Below are 27961 nucleotides of genomic sequence, written 5' to 3'. Positions count from 1 at the left end.
ATTATAATGCTTTCCATGGAGTTTTCATCAGGGATATTTTCCATTTCCTTTCCTGTCCTTTTCTTTGTTTTGCTGTTTCTTCTTTTCCCTCTTATACGTTGCTTTCTCTTCTGGGGAACTATGGGTTTTGAAGCTTTTAATTAACTGCTTTTCACTCTGATTTTCAATGAGATTTAATGCAGTAGGGATAAAACTGCCCCTTTTAAAAAGACATAGTCAATGTCTACAAATTCCATGAATTGATTTTCTAATTGTTTTGGTAATGGCGTTTTTTATTTGAAAATGTTGCTGAAAAAAAAATAATTGTAATTAAATTTTAAATGTATTTTTAGACTTCATAGATTCTAGCGAGACCAAGTTTTCTTGCATGGTCTAAGTTAAGACCATAATATTTTTCTAACTCCACAATTATTATGATTGGGGGACTGTCTGTAATACATTCTATTGCAATTAAATTGCATATGCCAGACCGTTCAAGATATGTTTATAAAGGAGAAATGGATTTTCCACAGCTGCTTGCCTGTGAGTGCATTTTTTATGCAACTTTGCAGCATCCAATGTATGCACTGAAATAACAGGCTTGAATGTAAACTTTCAAAGTTTTCCAATGTCTTTCAAAAACTTCACCTAACACAAATTGCTTAATTTGTGTACATGAAAACCCTCCTAACTCTGTGAATGGGTCAATGTACAATAGCAGGGGGCTGTGAGAAACTTTTGTGTATTACCCACCCATCTCTCCAGGAATTAGCAGGTATTCAATCTTGTTCCCATATCCTGCACAGACCAGTCATTACTGGGATCTCTCTGTGAAGATTGGAATCTGCGAGAACAATATGGGGCATGTTGGTTATTTCTTACAATATTCTCTGGACCATCATCACCCGGTCACACAGCTGGAAAATATTTTCTGAGATGAATGTTTACAAAAAAAGCTTTAGAGAGGAGAGGGAAGAAGGGGGAAGGGGAGGAGGAGAAAGAAAAATAATCCAAACCAGGATGGAAATGTGGTCATACAGAATATACTTCACAGTCCAGCTGTCTCATCTTGAAGAACAATCGTCAGAACTTTGATTTGTTAAGTTAGAATTTTAAGTCCTTCAATTGTATTTAACTGATCATCCTCCTGGTTATGTAACATCTATAATTAAATTAATTGAGTGCCTACTAAGCATCTTGAAAGTCGGGTATCAGACGCCCTATTTCATAAGTGAGGAAATTAAGGCTAAATGGCTTTCCATAATTTTCCCAAAGTCACCCAGTTATTTAGCAGAAGAGTGAATTTGAACCCAGGCCTGTATGATTCCAACCCTTGTCTTTAAGCTAAATCTCCCCGCCTAGGTCCAACTTCTCCTTGACTGACAAACTAAGGATATGTCTGCACATCCTTAAATGCTAAGCCTCCCTTACAAACCAGTTCCTAACAGTGAACTGCCCTCTTCGTGCTGTAGTTCATTTCCAGGATGTGAATTTGAGCCTTCAGAACAGGCTTTTTCTTGCCAGCTTCCTGTTTCTAAGAAGCATTTGATAATTCCCTGTTCAGAGCTCATCTGTCAAAAGACACCGTGCAATTCTTCCCTGGGGACAGCCAGCATTCCCCCCACTCTGGATGTCAGGTGCTCTCAGAAACTGAAATGCAGGCTTTCCCTCAGCGCAGGTCTTTTAGATCAGTAGCTGTCACTGATAAAACGTCTCCTTGGAATTGCACAGACAAAGCTGCAAAGCAGCCAACAGGCCCACCCGCGTATCTCCTGCGGTTATCAGCATTCGAGTTGGTGATATCGGATTTTCTGGAATTGTTTTAGTTTTGTAAAATGTTCAAGGGAACTTAGATGATCTCTAAGGAAATGCCTTTCTTAAGTCACTAGTTCTACAGGGAGGCAGCCAAATTCCCACCCATCTGACAGTCAAGTTCTTTCCGTCTGAGACAGAAAGGGAATTTCCGAGGCCTGAAGGGGGCATGCACAAATATTTCTTGCCTCTATTTTTTTCAATACAGAATTTGGAGTCTTTTCTGTCAGGCAATGTCTTTAAGAAGCACGGAATGGGAGGAAAACAGCCCTAAGTGAGCCACACTCTGTTGGAATTAAAGGTCCTTCCTGTCTCTTGACCTCCACAATTCTGATTCATCTTCCATCCACCCCTCCGTGACTTCTGTTCTTTAAGCTCCTTGACTTTGTCCTTAACTTGTACGTGAATTTTACATCCACCTGATATTCTCTGGGATCCAGGAAGCATATGGTCTGCACCAGCTTCAACTATTTCTGAAATGTCATGGTTTCGGTTTAAATGCTTCCAGCTACTACCAAAGCAAACCCCCAGATTGGTCTCCCTGGGTCTGCTGTGAGCTCATGGCATCAAGAGACTTGTGGTTTTAATATGGGATTCTGGCCTTTGCATTGGGAAGTTCGGTTATCTTCAGCCACATGCTTTCCCGAGAATTTCAGAGGCTGGAATGTCATCAGTTGGCCTTGGTCCTTGTTACCTGTACCCAAAACTATCTTCCCCCGCTGTCTCCTCACCTCTGTGGTCCTCTTTGTTTCTCTGGGGTGCTTTCCGAAGGAGCAGTTCCAGTCTCCCACCTTCCTGCCCATGGATCCCCATTTACATTTAGTCTATTTTCAGCCTCATATTTAGGACCTTCCACAGTTGGTTACCAACTTAATCTGCCAATAATGAACCTGCTACTCCCCACATCACTGAAACTGGAATGCTCCCATATGCTATTCAGCTGGAACCTCTGTTGCCACCCCAAGCACTTGCACTGGATATTATCTTTTGCACTTTATATCATTTTCGCCTTTCTCTACCCTATACTGTGCCCCTGGAGGCTTATTGTTATGGACTGCATTAACAAGTCACACTTGCCCTCAGGTTTATGATTGGGTTTGGCCAAAGGGAGGCCCGTAGGATAAGGGAGCCACAGCAGGGGACTGGTTTCCTGTTTCTAGACACCCCAGCTTCCCTGGTGACCCTCTCCTACAGCTGTAACTGCAGTTATAGCTGCTTGCTTCTTTTCCCTTCTAGACATATGTGTGGTAAAGGCTGTCCTTGTTGCTAGCCCTGGGGTACTTCATCATCCCTTATTGTGTGTTTTTTTTACCCTGACTACATTTCCTCCCCCCCTTTTTATTGAATTTATTGGGCTGACACAGGTAACAAAATTATACAGGTTTCATTTGTACAATTCTATAACACATAATCTGTACACTGTATTGTGTGTTCACCATCCCAAGTCAAATCTCAGCCCACCACTGTTTATTTCCCTGACACCCTCGTCCTCCCCCACCCCCACTCTGGGCAATCACCACAGTGTTGTCCACTCAACATATATGCATTCATCTTCTATTTGGTGCTATGTTTTAGGCATGGGTGACAGAGTGGGGAACAAAATCCAGGCCTTGCCTTAAGGGAGTTTACATATAGTGTGAAAAACATATATGAAATAATCAATTTTAAGAAAGGATAGTGAAGATCATGACACGAGAAGTAAGGAGAGCATCAGCAAAGGGACCTGGTCTAGGTGTGAGATGTGGGCATTTAACGACATGAGCTATCTACTCATGAGCTATTTCTTTGGCCTTCCCTGGTAGCACTCAGTATATTCTGCTCCATTATCACTACTTGTGGACACATTTTCTCTGCCCACACTACAGAATAAGCTTTTGAGAGTAGAGACTGTGGGGTTTTTTCCCTTTTTATCAGCCACAGTCCTTAGCCTATTGCCTACAATACTGCAGGAACTCAAGTATTTATCCAAGTGAATTGAATTGAGCCTTATGAACATTTGTGAACCTTGGCTCCACGCTGAAGGTTTTATGTTCTCAGACTGAGTGATATGAGATCCCCCTCTTTCTGAGCTCCTTGGCTCACAGAAAACATGTTTTATTCGTTTAGAAAGAAAAATCAGTGAAGAGGAAGAAGCCTCCTCAACACGGGTGAAGGGTTTGATAGGAATTGGCAGCTTTATACACCCTGTTTTGGATATTTGAGCCATTAATTGTCAAGGTTGATAGTTGAGCTTTATTTTATACTTTTTCACCTCACTGGCTTGTGGTGTGTTTAAGAGCACCAGGGCTGACCTCAGTGTAAAATATGAATAGAGGTAAGTCCAGTTCTACTCCAGAGCAAGAAGTTTGTGGGGATAGGTAGGGAAAACCTTGGTACAAAGATTTTAAAACTTGGGTTGGGCTAGGGAAAAGTTAGCATCCTGAGGCAACAGAGGGCTCAGGAACAATGAAGTGTCCAATCCATGCACAGGAAGTAAAGGATTGGGAGAGGAGAGCTCTGGCAATGTGGTAGACCAGAAGTTCATAGATACATTCCTTCCCCTGCGTGGCTTAGCAAGAGGCAAAGTAAGGGGAGTCTTTAGAGGTAAAAAAAAAAAAATGACAAAGTGAGAATCTATAGGGGTTAGGAAATTCTAAAGCCTAGCATTTGTGTGAGGGTCTCGGCTAATCTGTTTTTCTACAGTGTGTGTTTTAATAAGTAGTGAGTGCATGTGGGACAGGAGACACAATATGGGACCCTAATAACCTAATATAAGATATTGATCAACTTTAAATTTATTAAGATGAATATGTGAGCTATGATTTTTAAAGTCTCTTGACAGAATTGAAACAAAGTCTATAACTCCCAAACTAGTAATGTGAGAAAGTAAATGAGAGGAGAAAAAATCAAATAAAAGAAGGCAAGAAAGAAAGGTAGAAAACTAAACAAATATAAAGCAAAAACTAAAACGATGTAAATGAATCCAATATAACAATAATCACAATCTACATAAATGATTTATACTCTGCAGTTCAAAATAAAAGATTTCTAGACTAGATTTTTAAAATTCAGTTTTAAAGTATTTATAAGAGAAACCCTTAAAAACGTAAGGACAAAGAAAGACTTCAACTAAAATGATGTGTAAAGTCATATTGGGCCAGTACTCTGCAGAAGGAAGCAGGGGTGGCTGTCTTGAATATCAGGAAAAACCAGACTTCAAGATAATGAGCATTCCCACAAATGAAGAGGATGTAGTCATTAATAAAGATGTTCAACTGACCAGGAAGATGCAATTCTAAATATGTGTGCTCCTAATAGCATAACTTTGAAATGTGTTAAAAAGAAATTGTCAGAACTATAAGAACAATTATCACATCCAAAATCACAGAGGGGCATTGTCACACATCTCTCTCAAAACTGATAGATCAAATAGACAATAAATCAGTAAGGAGTTAGAAGATTTGAAGAACACAATTAACAAGCTTGATCTAGTGGACATATGCAATATACGGAAAACACATTCTTTTCAACTCATGGAACATTTATAAAAATGGATCAGACAAAGCCCATAGAGAAGAATCTCAACAAAATTCAAAGAATTTATATCGTACAGCCCACATTCCCTAACAGTTGAATTAGAAATTAATAATGAAAAATTAAGGAGACCCCATACTTTTGAAAATTGACAAACACATTTTAACACATGAATCAAAGAAAACTGAGAATTAGTAAACATTTAGAACTGAATAATCATGAAAATACTCATCTGAACTGTAGGATATAGATAGTAAAGCAGTATCAGAGGGAAGCCTGTAGCCTTACTTATGTTAGAGACAAAGTCTGTAATAGACTAGGCATTCAACTCAGGAAGTTAGAGAAAAGAAAATAAACCCCCCCAAAAAAGAAGGAAGGGTATAATAGGAATGAGTATAAATCAATGATAGAAAAACTACTATACAATAGAAAGTATTAAAAAAAAACACACACCAAAATTGTGTTCTTTTTGTTGTTGTTCAAAAGACTAATACAACTGACAAGCTGCTGGCAAGATTGATGAACAAAAAAAGAGAAAAGACACCAATAACCAATGTCAGGAACAAAAAAAAATGGCATCCCTAGAGATAAGATGCTGCAAACATTTAACAAAAAATATATATATATATAGTGAGCACATGGTGCAATATACAGATGTTATAACATAGAAACCTACACCTGAAACCTATATGTTCATGTTGACCAGTGTCACCCCAATAAATTTAATAAAAAAAGATAAAAACAGGATATTATTAACCACTTTATGATCATTTTGAATATTTTGTCAAAGCTCATAAATACCTAAAATATGTAACTCCCAAAGTTAATTCAAGAAGAAATACAAAACTTGAATCACCCAATAATCAAGATAATAGTGAATCATTAAGTTTTTTACCAAAAAAAAAAAAAAAATCAGACTTAGATGGTTTTGTAAGGAATTCTACAAAATAGCCAAGAAATGAATCATTCTAATCTTATACAAACTATCCCATGGTATAGAAAAATAAAGGAACATGTGCCATTTTATGAATCAGAGATATCTTTGATGCTAAAAATGAATAGCTACAAACAGGAAGTGCAAATTTTAAAAAATGTGTAATTTACAATTAGCAAAATGTAGAAACCATGGAGAAAACTAACAAAAGGTATGCAAAACTGTATTACAAAACTGTAGAGACATTATAGAAAACAAACAGAAACACACCATTTTCATGAATAAGAAAACCGTATCCTAATCAAAGATGTTAATTTTTCCAAAATTGACATATAGATTAGTATGATTCCCATCAAAATTCAAAAATGTTTTGTAATATTTTAAACTAGAGGCCTGGTGCATGAATTCGTGCATGGGGGAGGGACTGTGGGAGGTTGGCCAGCCACAGAAGGTTGGCTGAGGGAGCCCACTGACCACCAGGGGAAGCTCCTGCATTGAGTGTCTGCCCCCTGGTGGTCAGTGTGTATCATAGCTATTGTCCAGTCATAAGGGTTGCTTAGGCTTTTATATATATAGACGATTCTAAGCATTATCTGGAACAGCAAATGGTCAAGAATAGTATGACACTTCTGAAGGAGAGGGAAGAGAAAAAACAAGGCTTAGAAAGCAACAGTAATGAAAATTCTGTGGTATTGCCATAGGGAAAGACTTATAGACCAATGGAACAAAATTAGAAAGCCCCAAAATACACCCACACATATAAGGAAACTTGATATATTGTAAAATTGATACTGCAGATCAGTGGAGAAAAAAGATGTACTAAGTCAGTATATTCTGCTGGAACAAATGAAAAATAAAGCCTACTATATGCAAAAAATCAATTCCAACTTTAAATGGATGAAGAACTTATATTCTCTGATGGAATAAAACTTGTAAAGTTTTGTTTTTCATTTTTATTTATGATATTAGGTTAAGGAGGATTTCTTAAGATGTAAAAAGTGAAAATCATGCATGAAAAGATTCATTAATTCAACTGCATTAAAAGTGAGAATATCTATTCACCAAACAGAGTAAAAAGAGCCACAAAATGGGAAATTATGGACATAAACAATGCTAACAAAAGTTTAGTATCTAAAATACTGTATGTCAAGAACTATAAATGATTAAGAAAAGACAAATCAAAAAATGGGCAAAGGCACAGATAGTTCACAAAAGAGAAAACATAATTGACCAAATATATATATATATATATATATATATATATACACACACATATAAACATACCCAATCTCAATAATTTTAAAAATTAAAATTAAAACCACCTTATAATTTTAAAAATTAAAACCAACTTATCTTTCCCTATGGCAATACCACAGAATTTTCATTACTGTTGCTTACTAAAATTAAAACCATCTTATTAAATTATAAGGTGCTATTTCACACCTATTAGCAAAAATTAGCTTGATAATACCAAGTGCTAGAGAGGATATGAAGCAAGAGAAAGACTCATATATTAACAGTGAAAGTATAAATAACAAAGGAAAATATTTTGGAATTGCATGATAAAATTAAACACACACATACCACATAACTCAGCCATTCCAGTCCTATATTTAGACCCTAGAGAATGCTGATAGCAGCATATAATAACAGAAAACTGGAAACAATGTAAATGCCCATTGTCAAGGAAATGGGTAAATAAATGAGATAGTACACAATAAAAAATGAAAATACTACAGCTATAAATAGCAAATAAATTTTACATATGATTGAGCAAAAAAGCAAGCCACAGAAATATATCTGTAGTATATGGTTCAAAAGGCAGACACTTTATTCATATATATATATATATATATATATATATATATATACACACACACACACACACACACACACATATATATATGTATATATACATACATACACACACACACACACTAGAGGCCCGGTGCACAAAATTTATGCACTTGGGGCGGGGGGAGGTTACTCAGCCTGGCCTGCACCCTCTCACAGTCCAGAAGCCCTTGGGAGATGCCTGACTGATGGCCTAAGCTGTCAGTCAGATATCCTTAGTGCTGCCACAGAGGCGGGAGAGGCTCCTGCCACCATTTCTGCCCTTGTCAGCCATGAGTCCGGCTTCTGGCTGAGCAGCGCTCCCCCTGTGGGAGCACACTGACCAACAACTCCTGCATTGAGCAACTGCCCCCTGGTGGTCAGTGCATATCATAGCAACTGGTTGTTCCGCTGTTTGGTCGATTTGCATATTAGCCTTTTATTATATAGGATACACACACACACAACAAAATTAACACAGAAGCACGACAGCATAGTGACCGCTGGAAGGAGGAAAGTATCTACAGGTGGTGAGAATGGGGCCCGGGGGTGGACATGGGCTCATGCAATAGGCTTTGAAGATACTAGTAATACCTTTCTTGCATTGAGTTATGTACTTTATAATACACATTTATGTTCTCTACAACCTTATGTGTGTATATTTCATAAGACAGTAACTAAACACAAAACCAGAGGCTAACCCACTACAACTGGAGTCCATAAAATGGACCCAGTGAATTCTGAAGGATGAATATGAGCAACCAACGATTTGCTGAGGCTCCAATCCACCGCTGAAGCTAGAGAAAAGCTTCACTTGAATGAGAAAAAAGCTTCCAAGTAGGGCAGAGACTCCTGCTGGTGCCCTTGGAGGGTGCCAGGGAATTTCACGGGAAGTAAATTAATGATTTGAGAGGGAAAACTTGAACAAAGGAGTGTTGACCTTCTTTTGTATCCAGGGAGGTACATAATTTGCATCCTTGCAGATACAGAAAAAGACACTGTCGTTTTGTAAATACGAAGACTTTGGTATCAGTTACTCAAACTGATATTAGGAACTTGATCCTTGGGTTAGCAATGTTTTCTAAATCCAGGCCCCTCTGGCTTTCCACTCTGCCATTGTTAGTGTGTGGGCCTCTTGTCTCAGGTAACTTCAAACTCCTCATCTACCTTTCATGTATCATTAGGGTTTTTGCCTGACTCTTTTGTCAGGAAAGACTTTCCTAGAACCTTCCTATGGCCTTCCACTCACATCCTAATAGAATGGTGTCACATGGCCACTTAATTGCTGCAAGAGAGGCTGAGAAAGTATTTTGCCTTTGTGGCCTAGAGAGTAGGAGCAGGCAAGAATGAAGCAAAAAGGAGTGGCAGTGGTTTCTGAGCAGCTATGCAGCAGTTTTTGTCAAAATCCTTCACTAAGACTTCGTCCTCTTTTCTCCCCAGGCGCCAGTCTACTTGACGACTTATATAAATATTTCTCCTTCCATCACTCCCGTGGAGACACCATGACCGCCATGGATCCAAAGCAGATGAATGTTGCTGCTGCTGTTTGGGCTGTTGTCTCTTACGTCGTTGCAGACATGGAAGAAATGCTGCCTAGGTCCTAGCAAGAACAAGAAATAGGGCACTTTGGCCCTTTCTAGCCAGGAGTCCTGGGTCTTCAGCTTCAGGAAGCCCCTCTTCACCTAACAATTTCATCTGATTCATTTTCAAAAAACACATTTTCTCATACTATTATTACCTTTTCTGATACTTTCCACATCCTCTGTTTATAAAATAAGGAATGATTCATAAAATCAATATATATAGAGATCACAGTGGAGGCATTTCTTTATACCACCTGTAAAAAAATATTATTTCTGCTTTTAAAGTAGAATACTGGGACTAGAAATACTCTAATTTTTATAAGTGTATGAACATTAAATCAGATATGTGACACTAATTTGTTTATGTTATTTATTGAAGGATTAGAGGAATACACAATTGTAGTATGGTCTTAATGGAATGTATAGAGGCATTTGGCTTTCTAATTTGTATATTTACAAAGATATGGATTTTTTAATTAAGAGAAAAAAATGTCACCATTTAGGAAGAAAGTCAAGTATATATAGTCTCATTGCCTTATTAAAGAAGAGTACTAGAGTTTGTCACCAGATAAATAACTATACTATATTTCTGTTTTATATATTTTACACAATATTTTATGAAGTTGGGGCTTATTCACATTTGCTGATAAAAGTACTAAGGACCAGAGGGGCTAAATAATATTTACAGGATCCCATAGAGCAAAAATATTGAGTCAAATCCACTCTGGGAACAACTGCTACTATTTTTTCACACCCAATGCCCAGTATTCAATAAAAAATTACAAGACACACCAAAAAATGCAAATAAATAAGTAAAAACACTCATTATCAAGGATTAAAGCAAGTAAGAGAACTAGACTAAGAGATAACCCAGATATTGGAACTGTCAGAGTGGGACTTTAACATAACTATGATTAATATGTTAAAGATCTAGTGGGAAAAGTGGACAACATACATGAACAGAAAAATATTTTTAACAGATAAAAACTTCAAAATAGAGTCAAATGCAAATACTAAAATAAAAAATACGTCATCACAGATGAAGAATTTCTTTATTGACTTATCAGCAGACTGGAAAAGACTGAGAAAAAAATTAATGAACTTGCAAATAGGCCAATAAAATCTATACAAACTAAAACACTAGGAGAAAAAAGAGTGAAGAAAAACACCAGAATGGGTCACCCAAGACTTGTGAGCTAACATGTATGTTGGTCTGATAAACCTGTAACTGGATATCAAATGGTCTAATATACATGTAATTGAATTCCTTGAAGAAGACAAAGTATCAGTTTTATTAATGGTAATAATTACAATGATTGAAATACACAGGAAATTCTTTCATTTCTGGCAAGGTAGCAGACTAGTACTCTGAGCCTTATACTGAAACATGCTGAAAAGCATCTTTGAGAAACACTTTCTTAAATATATGAACTAACTGGTTAACAGGTAAAGAATATTAGACAAAAACTAAGTGAAGGCATGAAGAGAGATATGCAGAACATTAACCATCTTTCCCTTTGAGGAAATTTGCAGAATGTGTTGAACCTAAATTCCATTTTCACAGCCTTTTAGAAATCAGGAGACGATAGACAAACCCCAGAGCTAGCCACATTAGTGATATTAGAGAACCCCAATAAAATGGGGACCCCAAGCATTATACCTCAATAAATGCTGAACTAAAAATAACTTGGTGGACCACAAGGAAAATTACCATTAGTGAATAAGTGCCAAGTGGAGGATTCAAAGAAATTCCCACAGGTAAAGTTATAATAAATATATAACCACAGCCAAAAATAAAAAACAAAACAAAAGGAATCATAGCATTCTGAGCAAGAGCAAACCAAATAAAGAATTGGAATTAACTCACAATGCCCTTCTGATATTGGAATTTTAGATTAAGATTTTTTTTAACTATATAAATTATGTTTAAGAAAGTAAAAGAATAGAGAGCAAAAGATTATAAAAATTGGCCAACCATATTACAAAAAGAATCAAATAAAACTTATAGAAATGTAAACTAAAGTGACATTTAAAAATTAGAGAAACAGTTGAATGGCAGATGAGAGAATTCATAAACTAAAAGATAATAAATTAGTGATAATTTAGCACAGAAAGAAAAAATAAGAAAAATCTCAATGAGACTTTAAAAAATATGAAAGGTAGAGATACATAATTGAATATATGCTTAATCAGGATTCCAAAAAGAGAAAATACAAAAAAGAATTATCTGAAGAGCTAATAAATGAAAATTTTCCATAAATAATGAAACATATCAATCCACAGAATCAAGAAACCCAGTGAATTCCAAATGAAATAAATAACCAAATGAAATTAAAAGTCTACTATGACATATTACAGAGAAACTACAGTCTACAAAACACAAAGAAGATCTTTGAAACAAGAGAGGAGATGAATTAAAAGAAACAATAATTAATGGGGAATAGCTGTCCTCCCCACACCAGACCTGGTAGACAGTGAGTGCACCATAGTTTTCTGGAAGAAGTTGCCATCAAGGACTCAGGCCCTCTGGGCCAGCCAAACCCATACACATACCTTCATTCCTAACCCAGACATTTCATTCAGAGGCCTCCTCACTGGGGATCTTGACTAAGAAACGTTTGTCCAGTCTCACTCAGTTCTTTTCCACTTCTACCCCTTTCCCCTTTCCCTCTCCTGCTTCCTCTCCCCTACCCCACACCCACCCATGTTCCATAAAATGTTCGAGGTCCTTTTTTTCAAAGCTCCTGGCAGTGGAATGATTCCCCTCCACCTGCCCCATCTGTCTGACCCCTGCAGAGAACAGTGCTGGGGGTGGATGGAATGGAACACTGGGGAGCTGGTGCCTGATTTTGCCTCTTGCTTACGCTACCTCAGTGTATGATACAGGTGGATTATTACTTTCAGTCTGTCCTAACTGAAATGATTGTTTAAATTTGAACAATCATTTCAATTGATTATCACTTTCTGTTTGTCCTCATTGAAATGATTTGTTTCAAATGATTACCACTTGCTTTGCTCTGAAAGTGGTAATCATTTTAAACAAACATGGACTAAATAAAACAGTAACAATGTGTTTGAAAAGAAAAAAAGATGAAAAGAAGATACTTGGCTATAATAACAAGTAAAAAGAGATGTTACTGGAATTACTGTTCTAAGGATCTTGTATTGCTCGAAGAAAATAAAGTTATCCTCTAACTTTAGGCTTTGCTAAATATGAATGTAAATTTTCTAAGGTAACCACAAAAAATAGTGATAGAGTGTATAACAACAAAACCACCCCCCAAAAAATGGAAAGAATAAGAAGGCTCAACAAATTTGATACCATATTCAGTGACCACAATGGCACTAACCAACTCAAAAAATTAACAAACTGTATCTATTACTTAAAAGAAGGAAAACACATGATAACAAAATTGAGTTTGTGCCAGATATGCAGATTGGTTTGTCATTAAAATATCAACTAATGCAACTGACCACATTACCAAATTAAAGGGGGGAAATTATCATCATCTCTAGATGCAAAAAAAAAACAAGAGTAAATTCTGGGGATCTGGGGATTTATCCAAAGAAACCCAAAACACTACTTTGAAAGAATATGTGCACGCCTATATTCATTGCATTGTTATTTATAATAGCCAAGATATGAAAGCAACCAGATGCCCATCAAATGAGTGGATAAAAATGCTATTGTACATATAAACAATGGATATTATTTGGCCATAAAAAATAATGGAATCTTACCATTTGTGATGGCATAAGGGACCTAGAGGTCAGTGAAATAAGTCAATCAGAGAAAGACAAATACCATGTTTTCTATTATGTGTGGAATCTAAAGAACAAAATAAATGGACAAAGTTGAAACAGACTCAGACACAGAGAATGGAGTGGTAGTTGTCAGAGGGGAGGGAGTTGTGGAATTGGGTGGAAGAGGAAATACAAATTGGCAAGTACAAAATAGTTACGGAGATGTAAGTACAGAATAGGGAATATAGTGAATAACATTGGGAAACAATATGGTATCAGGTGGGAACTAGAATACCAAGGGGGACACTGTAAAGTATATGATTGTCTAGCTACTATGCTATACACCTGAAACCAATCTACACTAATAAAAGAGAAAAATGGTAATTGGCGTACGACGATACCCTTTTCATTGGCTAATCAGGGCTATATGCAAATTAACTGCCAACTAAGATTGGCAGTTAACTGCCAACAAGATGATGGTTAATTTGCATATGTAGGCACAATGCAGGGAGGCGAAAGGGAAAGCAGGAAGAAGCCCCCTGCCACTGACAGTGATGGGAAACCCAGGGGGGAGCTAAGAGCTGGGGGGCAGGGCAAAGGCGGCCTTGGGGCCGCCTTTGCCCTGCCCCCCAGCCATGATCGGAGAATCAGGTGCCTTTTCCGCCCTGGCCAGTGATAGCAGGAAGTAGGGGTGGAGCCAGCGATGGGAGCTGGGCATGGTCAAAGCTGGCAGTCCCAGGAGCTAGGGGCCCCTTGCCTGGGCCTAAAGCGAAGCCCACGATCGCGGGGCCGCTGCAGCTGTGGGTCCCCGCTGCCCAGGCCGAACGCCTAGGCCAGAGGCGTCAGTCCTGGGCAAGGGGCCGATCCTGCGATTGGAGGGTGATGGGGGGCAATGCCTGAGGGCTCCCAGTATGTTAGAGGGGGCAGGCTGGGCTGAGGGACACTCCTCCCCGCCCCACACCCAGTGCACGAATTTCGTGCACCGGGCCCCTAGTACAAAATAATAATGAAAAGAAACTTTAATTGAAAAAATACAAACTCCATTGATGTTAAAAATTAGAGAACACCACCTGATTTTTTAAATCTACCAAAAAAATATTATAGCATAAAATTAAAATGTTTTCCTTAAGATAAGGCATGGAATAAAGGTGGTCACTAGAACTACTTCTATTCAATAGTATTTTGAATGTTCTATCCACTATAGAAAGTTAAGGTGTGAGGAGCAGGTAAGTATAAGCAATGAAAAGGAAGGAAAAAAAAGCAGGGGTTTTTTTTGGTAGATAAATATGACTGCCCATGTAGAAAATTCAAAAGAATCTACAAAAATAATCAAAACTAAAAACAAAGTTTAAGAAGGTTGCTCAAGAAAAGAAATCAATAAATATAATGAGAAGCATTTCTATACAAATACTTAGAAAATACAACCAAAAGATACACTTTACATTAGCATCAGATAATATAAAATGTCTAAAAATACATTTTACATAAAAGGTGTGCAAGGTTCTTTTAGGGAGAGCATTATAAAAATGTATTGGAATATATTAAGGTAGAACTAAATAATTGGAGAAATATGCCATGTTCATATTTTGGAAGACTCAAATAGTAAAGATGTCTATTTTCCCCAAATTTATCTATAGAGTCAATACAATCTCAATTAAAATTTCACAGAGGGATTTTTGGTGTTTGCATTCTCAATTTTTGATTGTTAATTTGTTTGTTTAATGTGCCAGGTTGACTCTAAAGTATAATTGAATGAAGGAACTAGCAATACCCAACCACTTATTTAAAAAAAGATAAGAGTAGGGGATCATAGTAGTTATTAATATGATTGCCAAATATTTTCTTATTTTCCTTCTAGGCAAGACTGCACCTAATCCCTTGTATTTGGTATTTCCATGTGCGTTTGGAAAATATGAGCAGAAGTGGTCACTTCAGGGCAGACATGTTAAGGCCCAGTGCATGATATACCACACTCCCTTTTCTCCCCTATCACGGGAAATGACAATGTTCCGGTAGTGCCTGCTCCAGGAGCCCAGGTCCAGAGTGAAGACCAGACATGGCACACGGCCAGTCCACCCATAGCAGAAATGAAGCATGAACAAGAATAAATTAGTGTTGTGTTAAGCCACTGATACTTTCGTGGGAGTTTTGTTCGTTTCACTGATTCTGGGGGTGGAGGGAGCCTCTACAGATCTCACTCTGTGCAGCCTTCTCCTCTCTTACCTTGTCAGATATGCATTTATTATCCACCTGCCATATTTAAGATAGCATGGTATTAGAACAAGGACCGATAGAAAAAAGAAGTATGGAACAAAGTTGCCAGAGCCCAAGGATAATCTATGGTTTATCTGGTAATCATTATTCGTTTCGAGGATTATTTTCTAGAAGGAATATATCCAGTTTTATAGCTAGCTCTACAAACTCTTGGACGGACTGATGGACTCTTTGTTGTTTCCTAAAATGTATATCCCAATGAACCCGTTTCTTCCATTTCCTTTGTGATCAGTGGAGGGGGGCTCCCCATAGGCACACAGCCACACTCAGGACCTCCGCCTCCCTCTGACCTGGAGCTACCGTGCTTTCTGCTTGTCAGCCCTGAACAGCCTCTTCAGATCATCCCTACAGATCGTGAATCCCAAAACAAGTTCTGTTTTGTATTTCCCACTCATCGCCGCCGCCACTCTCGATCACACCAGTTTTAAACTTCAGAGCAACTTTTAAAGAGAAAACCTGTCGCAAAGTTGTATTCTACTCTCAAATTCCCACCAGCTGGCAAAGTGTCATTTTCTCCACCACCAACTGCCTCCTGAGTCACTGCACCCACCTACCTAGTCCTTCCAGGAAACGGAATCCTTCCCCCAGCCGCCCCCCGCTTCTGCAGAGGGTTTGAGGTTGTATCCCCATTGCCTGTATCCGAGAGGTGGTTCTAAGGAAATGTATCCTATTCCGTTTCTTTGACTTTCCCCATAAGGTTGTCTATATATACATAAAGGTCAAATAGCAGAAATGGCCCATTTCTTAACTGGGCTATTTACTGCTGCCTTACTGGAGGCATACGGGAGGGATGCGTGAGGAACAATGTCAGTATGAACCGGTGGAGGAGTGTGTTGGTGAGTGTGGCAGTAGCACACACAGTAGGGGAATACATGGCAGCTGGGAAAAGAGGTGGAAGAAGAATTACAGAGAAAAGAGAGAGGTCTATAGTGTTTTTTCTCATGACAACTCCACCTGCACATCACACGTGCTTAGGTCTACCAGCCAGCTGTGGTGCCTGGCACCTACAGGTATCTTTAAGCACAATTTCTTATTTTCCATAAATCTGCTAAGAAATGATGTCTCATTTGAGGGGTGGCCTATTTCCTGGGCTAGCAGTAGTTTTCCAATTTGACTTAAGGGTCAAGTTGCTTTTCTGATTCATTTGTCTGAGTAGCTTAAATGCAAATTGAGAAGAGAAACCTATTTGAATATCGTATAATGGGAAAAGGGTGAATTCTGTAACTGGAGAAAGAGGGAATTAGAGAGAAAGGAGGTCGATTGTTGATTTGTCCCTCACCTTGTTTAGATGTGGTTTTGCGGGTTCTGATGTGTCTGTGAATGGTTTGGAGGTTACATTCCCCAAGCGTTCCACCTTCCTCACAATAATTGTACAAGCGACACTGAGAGTGGACAATCCTCACATCTATACTGCAGGAATTTTGTTGCCACGCAGACCTATTTGCTCAGTATGCACCCTTCATAATAATTTGAGATGCTTCCCATTTACCTTGAGTAAATATCAGCCAGATCTTGATATCTATATCTGTCTCATGAAATATACATCCTCTCTAACTGCGCCCAAATGATTAATTTACTGCTCTGTGATGATTAGCATAAAAATCTCATCACAACACGAGATAGAAATGTTATCACTAATTGCCATTTGAAGTGAAGAATGTTTTTTCGCATAGGAATTAATGATGCATGCTTACTTCTCAATTCTGTTAAACCAGAAAACCCAAAAGTGTTTCTGGAGCAGAAAGACTTTGCCTTTGAAGTTTTTTATTTTTTCTTTTCTAACCCTTAGATCATCTATTCTCAACCTGTGGGTCGCGACCCCTTTGGTGGTCGAACGACCCTTTCACAGGGGTCGCCTAAGACCATCCTGCAGATCAGATATTTATATTACAATTCATAACAGTAGCAACATTACAGTTATGAAGTAGCAATGAAAATTATTTTATGGTTGGGTCACAACATGAGGAACTGTATTTAAAGGGCCAGAAGGTTGAAAACCACTGCCTTAGATGATTCCACAGTTCAGCAGGGGAGTGGTGTAGGGCGATGGTTATTGGATCTTTGAACACAAAATGAGACAGATGCACTCAGCTCTCACTTGATCAGGTCTTCCAATCAATCAATTACTGAACTTCAGGAAAAGACCTTTTCCCTGGACATTAGGACCTCCCTATGGCCCTGAAACTTGACAAACACTCTCATATTTTCAGCACATCCTAACAATACTCAAGTCCTTAATATCAATGGTGGCCATCCCAGACCTGCTCCAGCAGCCACACAGCCAAATATGATCTCAGGTACTTTTCATAACAGCACGAGCTAAGACAACATCCCTTATTCATGGATTGGAAGATTTAATACTGTTGAGATGTCAATTCTACTAGGTTTCCCATAGTTCTGGATGCTGAGGAGTCCAAGATCAAGGTGACAGCAGATTCGGTTCTTGGTGAGGGTTCTCTTCCTGTCTTGTATGTAGATGCCTTTGTGATGTGGGTTCACATGATCTTTCCTTGGTGTGTGTATGAAGTGATACTATATCTTCCTCTTTTTACAAGAGCACTACTCTCATTTGGAGGGTTCATACTCGTGACCTAATCTAACCCTAATTCCCAAAGGCCTCACCTCCAAATACCATCCCATTGGAGATGAGGGCTTCAACATATGAACTGAGGGGGGGGGGGTCGTCTCTAAAAGGGGACATTTGAGCTGAGTCCTGATGGATGATGAGGTGGAGATAAATGTTCCTCAAAATCCATTCTACCTTTTTCATGGTAACAGAGCCCCTAAATTTTGGCTGGGTTATATTCTCCCATCCCACCTTGTAATTAGGTGTAGCCACGTGACTACGTTCTGGCTAATGAGTTATACCTGGGAGTGCAATGAGACACTTCCAGGAAGTCTCCTTAAGGGGAGCTGAGGGAATGGGCGTGTGCTTCTGCTCTCATCCTCTTTTCCTTTTATCCTCTTCTGAGGATTTTTTTTTTTTTAATTTTAGAAAGACAGGAGGGAAAAAGGGGGGGGGGGAGAGAGAGAGAGATATCAATGCACGAGAAAAACCATTCATTCCCCGTACATGACCCAGGAACGAACCGGCAACCTAGGTATGTGCCCTGACCAGGAATCAAACCCACACCTTTTGGTGTGTGAGACAACATTTAACCAACTGGCCAGGGCTCACCTCTTTGTTGCTGGAAGGTTGAAGCAGTCACAGCCACAGCCAACTTGGACCATGAAGTGAACTTGGGAATGGAAGTCGCACACAGAGAAGCAAACAGGAAGGAGTGTGGGTCCCTGATACTGTGGAGAACCATATCAGTTTCATATTGATTCCCTCGGGTAAACTGTATTGAAGTCATTCTCCCTACTGAAGGGCTGCTGGACTTCTTTATGATTCTGAAGATCTAAAACTTCTACTTGCGAAGCATAGGCCACAAGCTTCATGAACAAGCTTTCAGCCACAGGAGTGCCTGACTAAATCTCCTTAGGAAGTCATCAGGGACCCCTCTGGTTGCCTCTAACTCCTGATTACAGGAAGTGGCCGTTTTCCCTTTTCCTCTGGGTGCCTTTGAAAGGCGTTTGGCATGCCGGAAGGGCCACTCACTCCATCAGATGGCAAATGCCAAACTGACATAGATAAGAATACGCCACAACGTGGGTCTCTGAGAAATGCTTCTATGACATATACGCTATTTCACAAACACATGCAAAAGCTCAGATAAAGCTTTTGATGTCCCTGATCTTTGTACTTCCGAATGGTGGCTGAGCAAACACAAATCAATCTTCTTTGAAACCCTTCAGAGTGGTGAAATTTCCTAAATCCGTTTGTTGACTAATCTCTGACTTTCAAAAGTCAGGGAAGGTTTTCTGTTTGTTCATTATTCCAGAGACACTTTCATATTCTCATCTAGCTTGGATTTTTGTTTTAGGAAATTTAAATCTATCATTTATCTGTTTGATTATAAGTTTGAATTCCCATAAAGGACTTGGCCAATTTTTTTAAGTCTAAAAATTATTATTCTGAAATGGTTGTATAAATATTCTATTAAGAAATAGTGTATAGAACTTACCAGCATGGAGGTAAATGAGTAAAGACAGGAACTGATTCTCTTGCCAACTTATTTAAGGCTCGTGAAATACCAAATGTTTATTACACCAGAAAACTGTGTGTAAAATTCATTGTGCTAAGGTTGGTACATTCCCATTTGTGTGCACTGGAGGATCATGGCTGTAGGAGACATATGATTCCGTACTTGCTTTTCAGCTATGTCTAACTCAGTACTCAGCACTTAAGGTGACGCTGACTTTTCATGGTAAGGAAGCCACCATGGAAGTTGCCATGTGTGGGCATGAGCTAAGAGGCTGAGTTTTGGGACCTTCACTGTAGTTATGACCCTCTTAGGATTCTATAGGTCAGTGATGGCGAACCTATGATACGCGTGTCAGAGGTGACACGTGAACTCATTTTTTTGGTTGATTTTTCTTTGTTAAATGGCATTTAAATATATAAAATAAATATCAAAAATGTAAGTCTTTGTTTTACTATGGTTGCAAATATCAAAAAATTTATATATGTGACACAGCACCAGAGTTAAGTTAGGGTTTTCAAAATGCTGACAGGCCGAGCTCAAAAGGTTCGCCATCACTGCTATCTATAGGTCAAAAACAAAAAGGGGGCTGGAATGGAAAAATACTGAGGTACCATGTGAACTTGAGGTCTGTATAGCGAAGCTTCAGGAATGGAACCAGAGACTAATTCTTGCTCAGCAGCGCTTCCTGACCTTTTGTACCTCACACAAGTGAAGTATTTCTATGGCCCATGGGGCTAACATAATGAGGCAATTGAAAGTGACCCACTCTTTGGCATATTGATCAGCCACCAGTAAGGCCTTTTTTGGCTCCCAATGCCCAAGTTCTTAGGAAACAGTCATAGCCAAAATTTATTGAGCCCCTGTTGTGTGGCAGGCACTGATCTAAACACTACGCATGGATTTCATTCACTCATTAAATCCTCACACTATCATATAAGGCAAGTATTATATTTTCCCATTTTATAGACAAGAAAACTGAGGTACTTAGAGGCTAAACCATATAAGAAGTTTGTGTACATGGTGGGGGAGGCAGGATTGAATCTACTTTGGCTCAAATTTTTTCCTTAAACCTCAGCTGTAGCACCTCTACTGGGCAGTAAAGCTGTCTGTACATGGAAGTGAATTGATTGGCCAAACTTGAGTTAGGTGCCCACCCTGAACCAATTAGCAATGAGAAGGGAGTGGGATCATACCATAGAAAACAACTTGATCTTCCTGCTACACCCTGTGGAAGGAGGGAGGACAGGGCGACTCCCAGCAAAGGAGTGCTTAACAGACACTCATAAGGGTCATCTTCCTGCTCTCCCTCCTCCTCTCACAGGTTAACTTAACTCTTCTCATCATCTCATACATAGCACACTATCATTATTATGCATTTCTTGCTTTGCTTATTTCATCTTATTCCTCATCTTCACCTCTACTCTTCTCCCCAGCCCCAAAGACAACCATTTCACTTTCTTTAATAGGAATCATTTTATATGCTTTAGATGTGTCATTATATAATGAATATTGTTTTGTGTGCGTGCATTTTTAATTCACGTATATGACATTGGGGTACGGGTTCCATTCTGTGTCTTCCTTTTGCCACTCAGTCTTACGTTCATAAGCTCTCTCCATGTTGCCATGCTGCCAGCCCATCGCTTCTGATCACAGCATGTACTCCATGATGTGCCTGGCCCCACACTCTGCTGTACCCCCTAACCATGTCTTGTCCAGTCATGGACTAGCAGGTTCTATGGATCACCTCACCCAGCTTGGAGCCCCCTCAGCTGAAAAGTCCCCTCTCTGCCTGATGGAGGGTCCCTCCTCTGGGCTTCTGCCATGCTTTCCTCCAACAGGACAGAGGCCACAGAGCACCCTGGTTAAAAGTGCAGGATCGGGGCCAGACTGCCTACACTCAGAATCCTGTCTCTTCCACTCACAGCCAAGTCATATAGCCTCTTGGTGCCTCTACTCCCTTGTCTGCAAAATGTTAACAAACTCATGGGATTGTTGTGAAGATTGAGAAAAAAATCTCTAAGTGCTAAAAATAGTGCCTAGTATTTGTACCTACGATATTTGTACCGATTACATGTGTTGGAGTGGTCTGTTTACTTGTTCGTCTCTACCACCAGATTATGAAGCCTTTGAGTCCAACGACCTTGACATTTTTATCTCTGTGCCCCAGAGCCCTCTCATGAAGAACCCAGCGCATGCTCGTTGAATTATGCTCTCGTAGTCACCCTCTGGTTTGACATGGCTGCAGGATTTGTATCTAGAAACCAACTGGGTTGGGGAGAGACTCAGAAGAGCCTGGAGATGTGGCTTTAAAAGGAAGGACTTTCCTGGACCCATAATGCTGCACAATAGGAAATACAGCATTAGCTGTCACCTGCAGCCAGGAAGGTCAATAGATCACCCATGACTGGCCTCCAGACAACATCCTTGCACAGGCAGCTGCATAAACTTGGCTGGAGCATTGCCAGGTGGCAACACTTTCTGGCTTTATGTGGGTTTGCCTCAGTGTCCTATAAAACAGGACTAACAGTGGCCACCTCTGTCCTGAGGATTATGTGAGTGAATGATTATCAAGTGCTTAGAACAGTGTCTGGCGTGGCCTCAATCAGCAATAAATGTTGGCTCCTCTTAGTAGAGATGGAAGGTGCCACACTCCTTTTCTTTCTTGTTTCAGGATCTCTGAATTTTTGTTTATTCAGTTGAATGTTTGTTTTTGTTTTTATTTATTTAGTTGACATTCTGGTGGGAATTGTCAGCAGGTTAACCCTTTCCCCTTAGCCTCGATAAATGTGCCCCTGAACTCACAGGTGGCCAGAATAGCTCCTCTATCTTTGAAGGCTTTCTAAGGACACAATCACCCTCAGATTGGAAGTTCTCTAAAATCCCAGTTTTCCAGCAACCCATAGTCTGATATTCCCAGGTATACGAGAGGACAACATTTGCAATCACAGAGTACCCTTAAATGGGAATGAACTTGATACTTAAAAAAATAAGAAGAAGAGGGGGGAAAAGAACAAGGAAATCAAACACAGGCCCAGTGGGACTACCCTCGGAGTAATGAAGGTCTTTCCCATTAGCCTTCCAAGCAACTTTTAGGCTGCTGCTGGGCCGCAGAAAGACTTTTTTAGAAAATGTTTGGTTTCAGATGTGGAAAGAAGCCCTGAGGGTGAATTACTGACTGCCCTGCATGGGAGGCCTCGCTGTAAGAAGCATTAGCTACCAAAAGAGGTTAATTATGAGAAGAACTCCACGGCCTAGCTGAGCTTGTTCAGGGGCTCACCGGGAGGGGGCTCATCGGCAGGCAACGCTCCCTCCCAGGAAAAGGCTTACTGGGGAGTCTGAGACCATGTGTAGTGTCTGGACTTGGATGGGGCCTAGGAAGCCTGTTTGTGTTTTCTGGCTGCGGGGATTCTTCCCCATGGGGAACATTAGCGTCAGAAGAAAGGGAGCATGAACAAGATGAGCTGGTGAGACTCAGCAAAATTCCTCATTCTGTAAAATTAGGATCTCGGTGTACTCCACACAGACTCTGCCCGGAGCTGCTCCCTGATCCACTGGGATTAGAAAGTAGGTGTAGACAGCATTTTACCAGATCTTACTCCCTACTCTCATCCATTCCTGATTCTGCATTCGGCTGTGCCTCAATACAGCTCACATAAGAAGCACAGATTGCCCAGACACCGCCTGAGTCTTTCTGGGTCAGCTGACCTGATGGTGTATTTAGAGGCTACCATTTCATGAATGTGGAGACAATGTTCCATCTGCCATGACCTGCCTTCACCGTTTGTTGTGCAAGGTGGAGAGAGATCATGTATTTGTCAGCTTCTGCAGAGACGTACCACATGAACAAAATAATACCAATGTTTACAACCACCCTGGTTTTCTGAATTCAGAGCAATAATACAATCTATGCAAGGGTCATAGAGAGGGGGAGAAATAGTACAGTGGGGTAGAAAAGAGGAGAAGATAAGAAAGCCAATTCCCACCCTGACTGGTTTGGCTCAGTGGATAGAGCGTCAGCCTGCAGACTGAAAGGTCCCAGGTTCGATTCCAGTCAAGGGCATGTACCTTGGTTGCGGGCACATCCCCAATAGGGGATGTGCAGGAGGCAGCTGATCGATGTTGCTCTCTCATCAATGTTTCTAACTCTCTATCTCTCTCCCTTCCTCTCTGTAAAAAAAAATTAATAAAATATTTTTTTTAAAAAAAAGAAAGCCTATTCCTGAGAGCATTGGTATGGCTATCATCTTGTCCATTGTCTAAGCACTGCTGGCCACAATTTGCCTCTGGTTCATGTGTATCGGATGGTTACTAAAGTCCAGGCACAGTACTAAACACTCTAGAGCAGCGGTTCTCAACCTGTGGGTCGCGACCCCTTTGGCAGTTGAACGACCCTTTCACAGTGGTCGCCTAAGACCATCCTGTATATCAGATATTTACATTATGATTCATAACAGCAGCAACATTACAGTTATGAAGTAGCAACGAAAATAATTTTATGGTTGGTTCACAACATGAGGAACTATATTTAAAGGGCCAGAAGGTTGAGAACCACTGCTCTAGAGCAATTATCCTTTCAACAACCCAGAAGAGAGGTAATATTTATACCGCCACCATTTTCCAGATGAATAAATGAAGGCACGAAGGAACTTGTGCGGGGTCATGCACTTTCTCAAATGTGGAGCGAGAATTCAAATGCAGATGACAGAGTTTACACTCCTACCTGCCCTACCAGGCTGCGTGGTCTCTGAAACTGGTATGTCTTGGTCTTAGGGCCTGGCAGAGAGTAGACAGACTCTTGTATTTGCAAGGGACAGAAACCCAACTAAAAGTGACTTATGTGGAAAGAGATATTTATAGTCTCACATCCTCAAAGATTTTAGGGGATAGAATTTAAAACAGAGCCCTGGCTGGTGTGGCTCAGTTGGTTGAGCATCATCCCAAGCACCTAGAGGTCGCCAGTTTGATTGTGGGCTCAACCCCCAGTAGGGGGTGTGCAGGAGACACCTGGCGGATGTTTCTCTCTCTCATCGATGTTTCTACCTCTCTCTCCTTCTCCTTCCCCCGCTCTCTAAAATCAATAAAAACATATTTAAAGAAAAGAGAGAGAGAGGAACACAAGTATAAAAAATAAAATGGTGCCTTGGCTGGTTGGAGCATACCTAGGTTACAAGTTAAAAATTATATGATCATACAAATAGATGAAGAAAAGGCATGTGATAAAATCCAGCACCCATTTATGATAAACAATCTCAGCAAAGGGGGAGTGGAGGGATCATACCTCAACATAATAAAGGCCACATATGACAAACCCATGACCAACATCATACTCAATGGGCAAAAACTAAAATTGTTTCCCTTAAGATTAAAGACCAATTTTATTCGACATAGTACTGGAAGTCCCAGCCACAGCAATCAGACAAGAAGGCATCCAAAATGGAAAGGAGGAAGTAAAACTGTCATTAATCGCAGAAAACCCTGAAGACTTCACCAAAAAACTGCTAGACCTAACAAATGAGTAGCTTATTACAAAATTAGTATTTAGAAATCAGTGGCATTTTTATACACCAATAATGGAGATTCCTCAAAAATTTTTAAATGGAACTGCCTTTTGACCCAGTGATCCCACTTCTAGGAATATATTTGAAGAAACCCAAAACACTAATTTGAAAGAATATATGCACCTCTATGTTCATAGCAGCATTATTTACAATAGCCAAGATCTGAAAACAGCCCAAATGTCCCATCAGTAGATGAGTGGATAATAAAAGCTGTGGTACATTTACACAATGGAATACTACTGGACCATAAAAATAAAAAGGAAATGTTACATTTTGCAATAGCATGGATGAACCTGGAGATTATCAAATACCATATGATCTCACTTATATGTGAAATATAATGAACAAAATAAACTGACAAATGAAATAGAAATAGAGTATGAATACATGGAACAGACTTACAGCTGTCAGAAGGGAGGGGGTGTTGGAGGCAGGATGAAAGAAGGTAAAGGGATTAAGCAGAAAATTTTATATATATATGTATGTATGTATGTATATATACACACACACACATACACACACATACATACAGGGTGTCCCCAAAACATATATACACACTTTAACAGCTCATAGCTCAATTGATATTTCTTTCCTTTCAGCCACACTAAGCTTTGAACAAAGAAAATTTATCCACTAGACATTTTTATGGGGATATATAAAAGATAAAGTTTATGGTACAAAACCAGCAACAGTTGATGAATTGACACAAATACTGAATGAAATGATTCTTGATGTTTGTGATTCCATTGCTTCACATTATCAGCAGTGCCAGGCAGTCATCAGTTTGAAAACAAGCCTTGACAAAAAATATATAATAATTATTCATTTCTGTAGATTCTTTTCAATTTTGAAAATGAACTGTGTGTTAATAAACACTCATTGTATAACAAAGTGTTTATACATTTTGGGGGACACCTACATATATATAACACATAGACACAGACAACAGTGCGGTGATGGCCAGAGGGAAATGTGTGTAGGGGTGGGGGGCTAGGTGGAGGTGGGCAAAGGGTGAAGAAATGGGGACAGAAAGTGATCTTGCCTGGGACAATGGGCACACAATGCAGTGTGCAGAGGTTTTATTGAGTTGTACACTTGAAACATATGGATTTGTGAACCAATTTCACCCCAATAAATTCAATTTATACAAAAGAATTTGGAATAGCTGGGTTCAGGGGCTCAACCAAGCTGTTAGGAGGACTTGGCTGCCCACTCATCCCCTCTCTGTTCTGTTTCTTCTCTGTTGACCTCACTCTTCCATCATGACTACTGGCAACTCCAAGCTGAATTTCCTATAGCTTGGCAACATCAGCTCTAGGAAATAATCTCTGTTCCAAGAGTTCTAACCATAAACCCAGGAGTCAGACTGACTCTGATTTGCCCAATTAATCCAGTCACTGAGGCAGTGACTAGGTTGAGTCATGTACCCACCCTTGCTGCTGGCTGCTGGGGTCAGTCCCATCTGAGCTACATGGATTGAAAATGAAGGCATTTCCCCGCAAAGGAAAATGGGATTGTTCTCAAAGGAACAACCAGTGTCCTCAGTAAATGCATGAATGATGGATGAATAGATGGATGGTGGGTGGATGATGGATGGGTGGGTGAATTAATGTAAAAATGCAATGCCCCCTTAAGGCAAAGGTCTCCATGATGAGGAACTTAAGGGAAAATGCATTCCTGCATTAAGAGATGTTAAGAATAGCAATACCTGGGATTCTTTTGCACAAAAGAGACACCAGATCTGAACGAGGTAGGTAGAGGAAGACTACTGAAAAAATAGGTACATAAAACAAAGAATGGGCACATGGGGAGGAATTTCTCTAATGGAGACAATTACAGTTTTAATAGGACATCTGCCTCAAATAGAGTGGGTTCCTGGTTGCTGCTTTTTATTGGAATTTCTCTTTTTCTTGGTGCAGAAGGAAGACTGCACAATTGTCATGGGCAATTACAGTCCAGTGCACAACATCTCACATCTCGTCCAGAGAGACCGGTCACTTGCACCGGCACCAGCCAGCAGGACCTCGGGAAATATGGGCCTGCTCCACAGGGCTTCTCAGATGCTCTTTAACTCAAGCCATTCTTTTAGGTTGCCCCCTGGTTCTCAGCCTTGTGTGTCCTCTTAAAGCTGCCATTTCCAAAGTTGATTATCAGAACGGGATTTGGCAGGGCAACTAGAGCCCCAGTTGGGAGAGAACATCTACCCTGCGGAGAAGGTTATGAAAAAGGACAGGACGATAGATTTCTCCAGCAAGACCAAGGAGAGAATAAAAGGAATCGAGCACACGCTCGCATAAGCACCCTGAACTGCTGTTATGCACAGCTGGGCTCGGGGAGCCCTCAGCATATTTCAGACCCAAACTCCTGTCTCATTTGATCTTTCACCGTGTGCTCCGTAGCAGGGAAAATGAATGCTGCATTTTCCTAATTTGCCTGTACTTCAATTTTTCCCTTATGATTTAGTAACCTATCTTTTATTTATTAACTCACATGGCTGCTCCAGCCTTCTATGACTAAGTAGCGTTTGTATCTTTTTTTAAAACCAAGGATTTATGAGGAGGTTTTTGGGTGGTTGTTGTGTGTGTGTGTGTGTGTGTGTGTGTGTGTGTGTGTGCGCGCGCGCGCGCGCGCGCGCGCTTTTGC

General features: G+C 39.9%; 1 protein-coding gene across 2 annotated transcripts in view; it reads left to right on the top strand.

Annotated features, from left to right (window-relative positions):
* Positions 1–10010, top strand: part of CPQ (carboxypeptidase Q) — a 346153-nt gene extending 336143 nt beyond the window's left edge. For both annotated transcript variants that reach the window (XM_059672154.1, XM_059672155.1), the window contains one exon: positions 9512–10010. In XM_059672154.1, the coding sequence (XP_059528137.1) occupies positions 9512–9675 (164 nt within the window). In that variant the 3' untranslated portion in view covers positions 9676–10010. The remainder of the gene's footprint in view (positions 1–9511) is intronic.
* The last annotated feature ends 17951 nt before the right edge of the window (positions 10011–27961 follow it).

Source organism: Myotis daubentonii, chromosome 17, assembly GCF_963259705.1.
Source record: "Myotis daubentonii chromosome 17, mMyoDau2.1, whole genome shotgun sequence".
Lineage (NCBI taxonomy): Eukaryota > Metazoa > Chordata > Mammalia > Chiroptera > Vespertilionidae > Myotis > Myotis daubentonii.
Note: the sequence above shows the minus strand (reverse complement) of the source record. Positions and strands in the feature narration are given on the sequence as shown.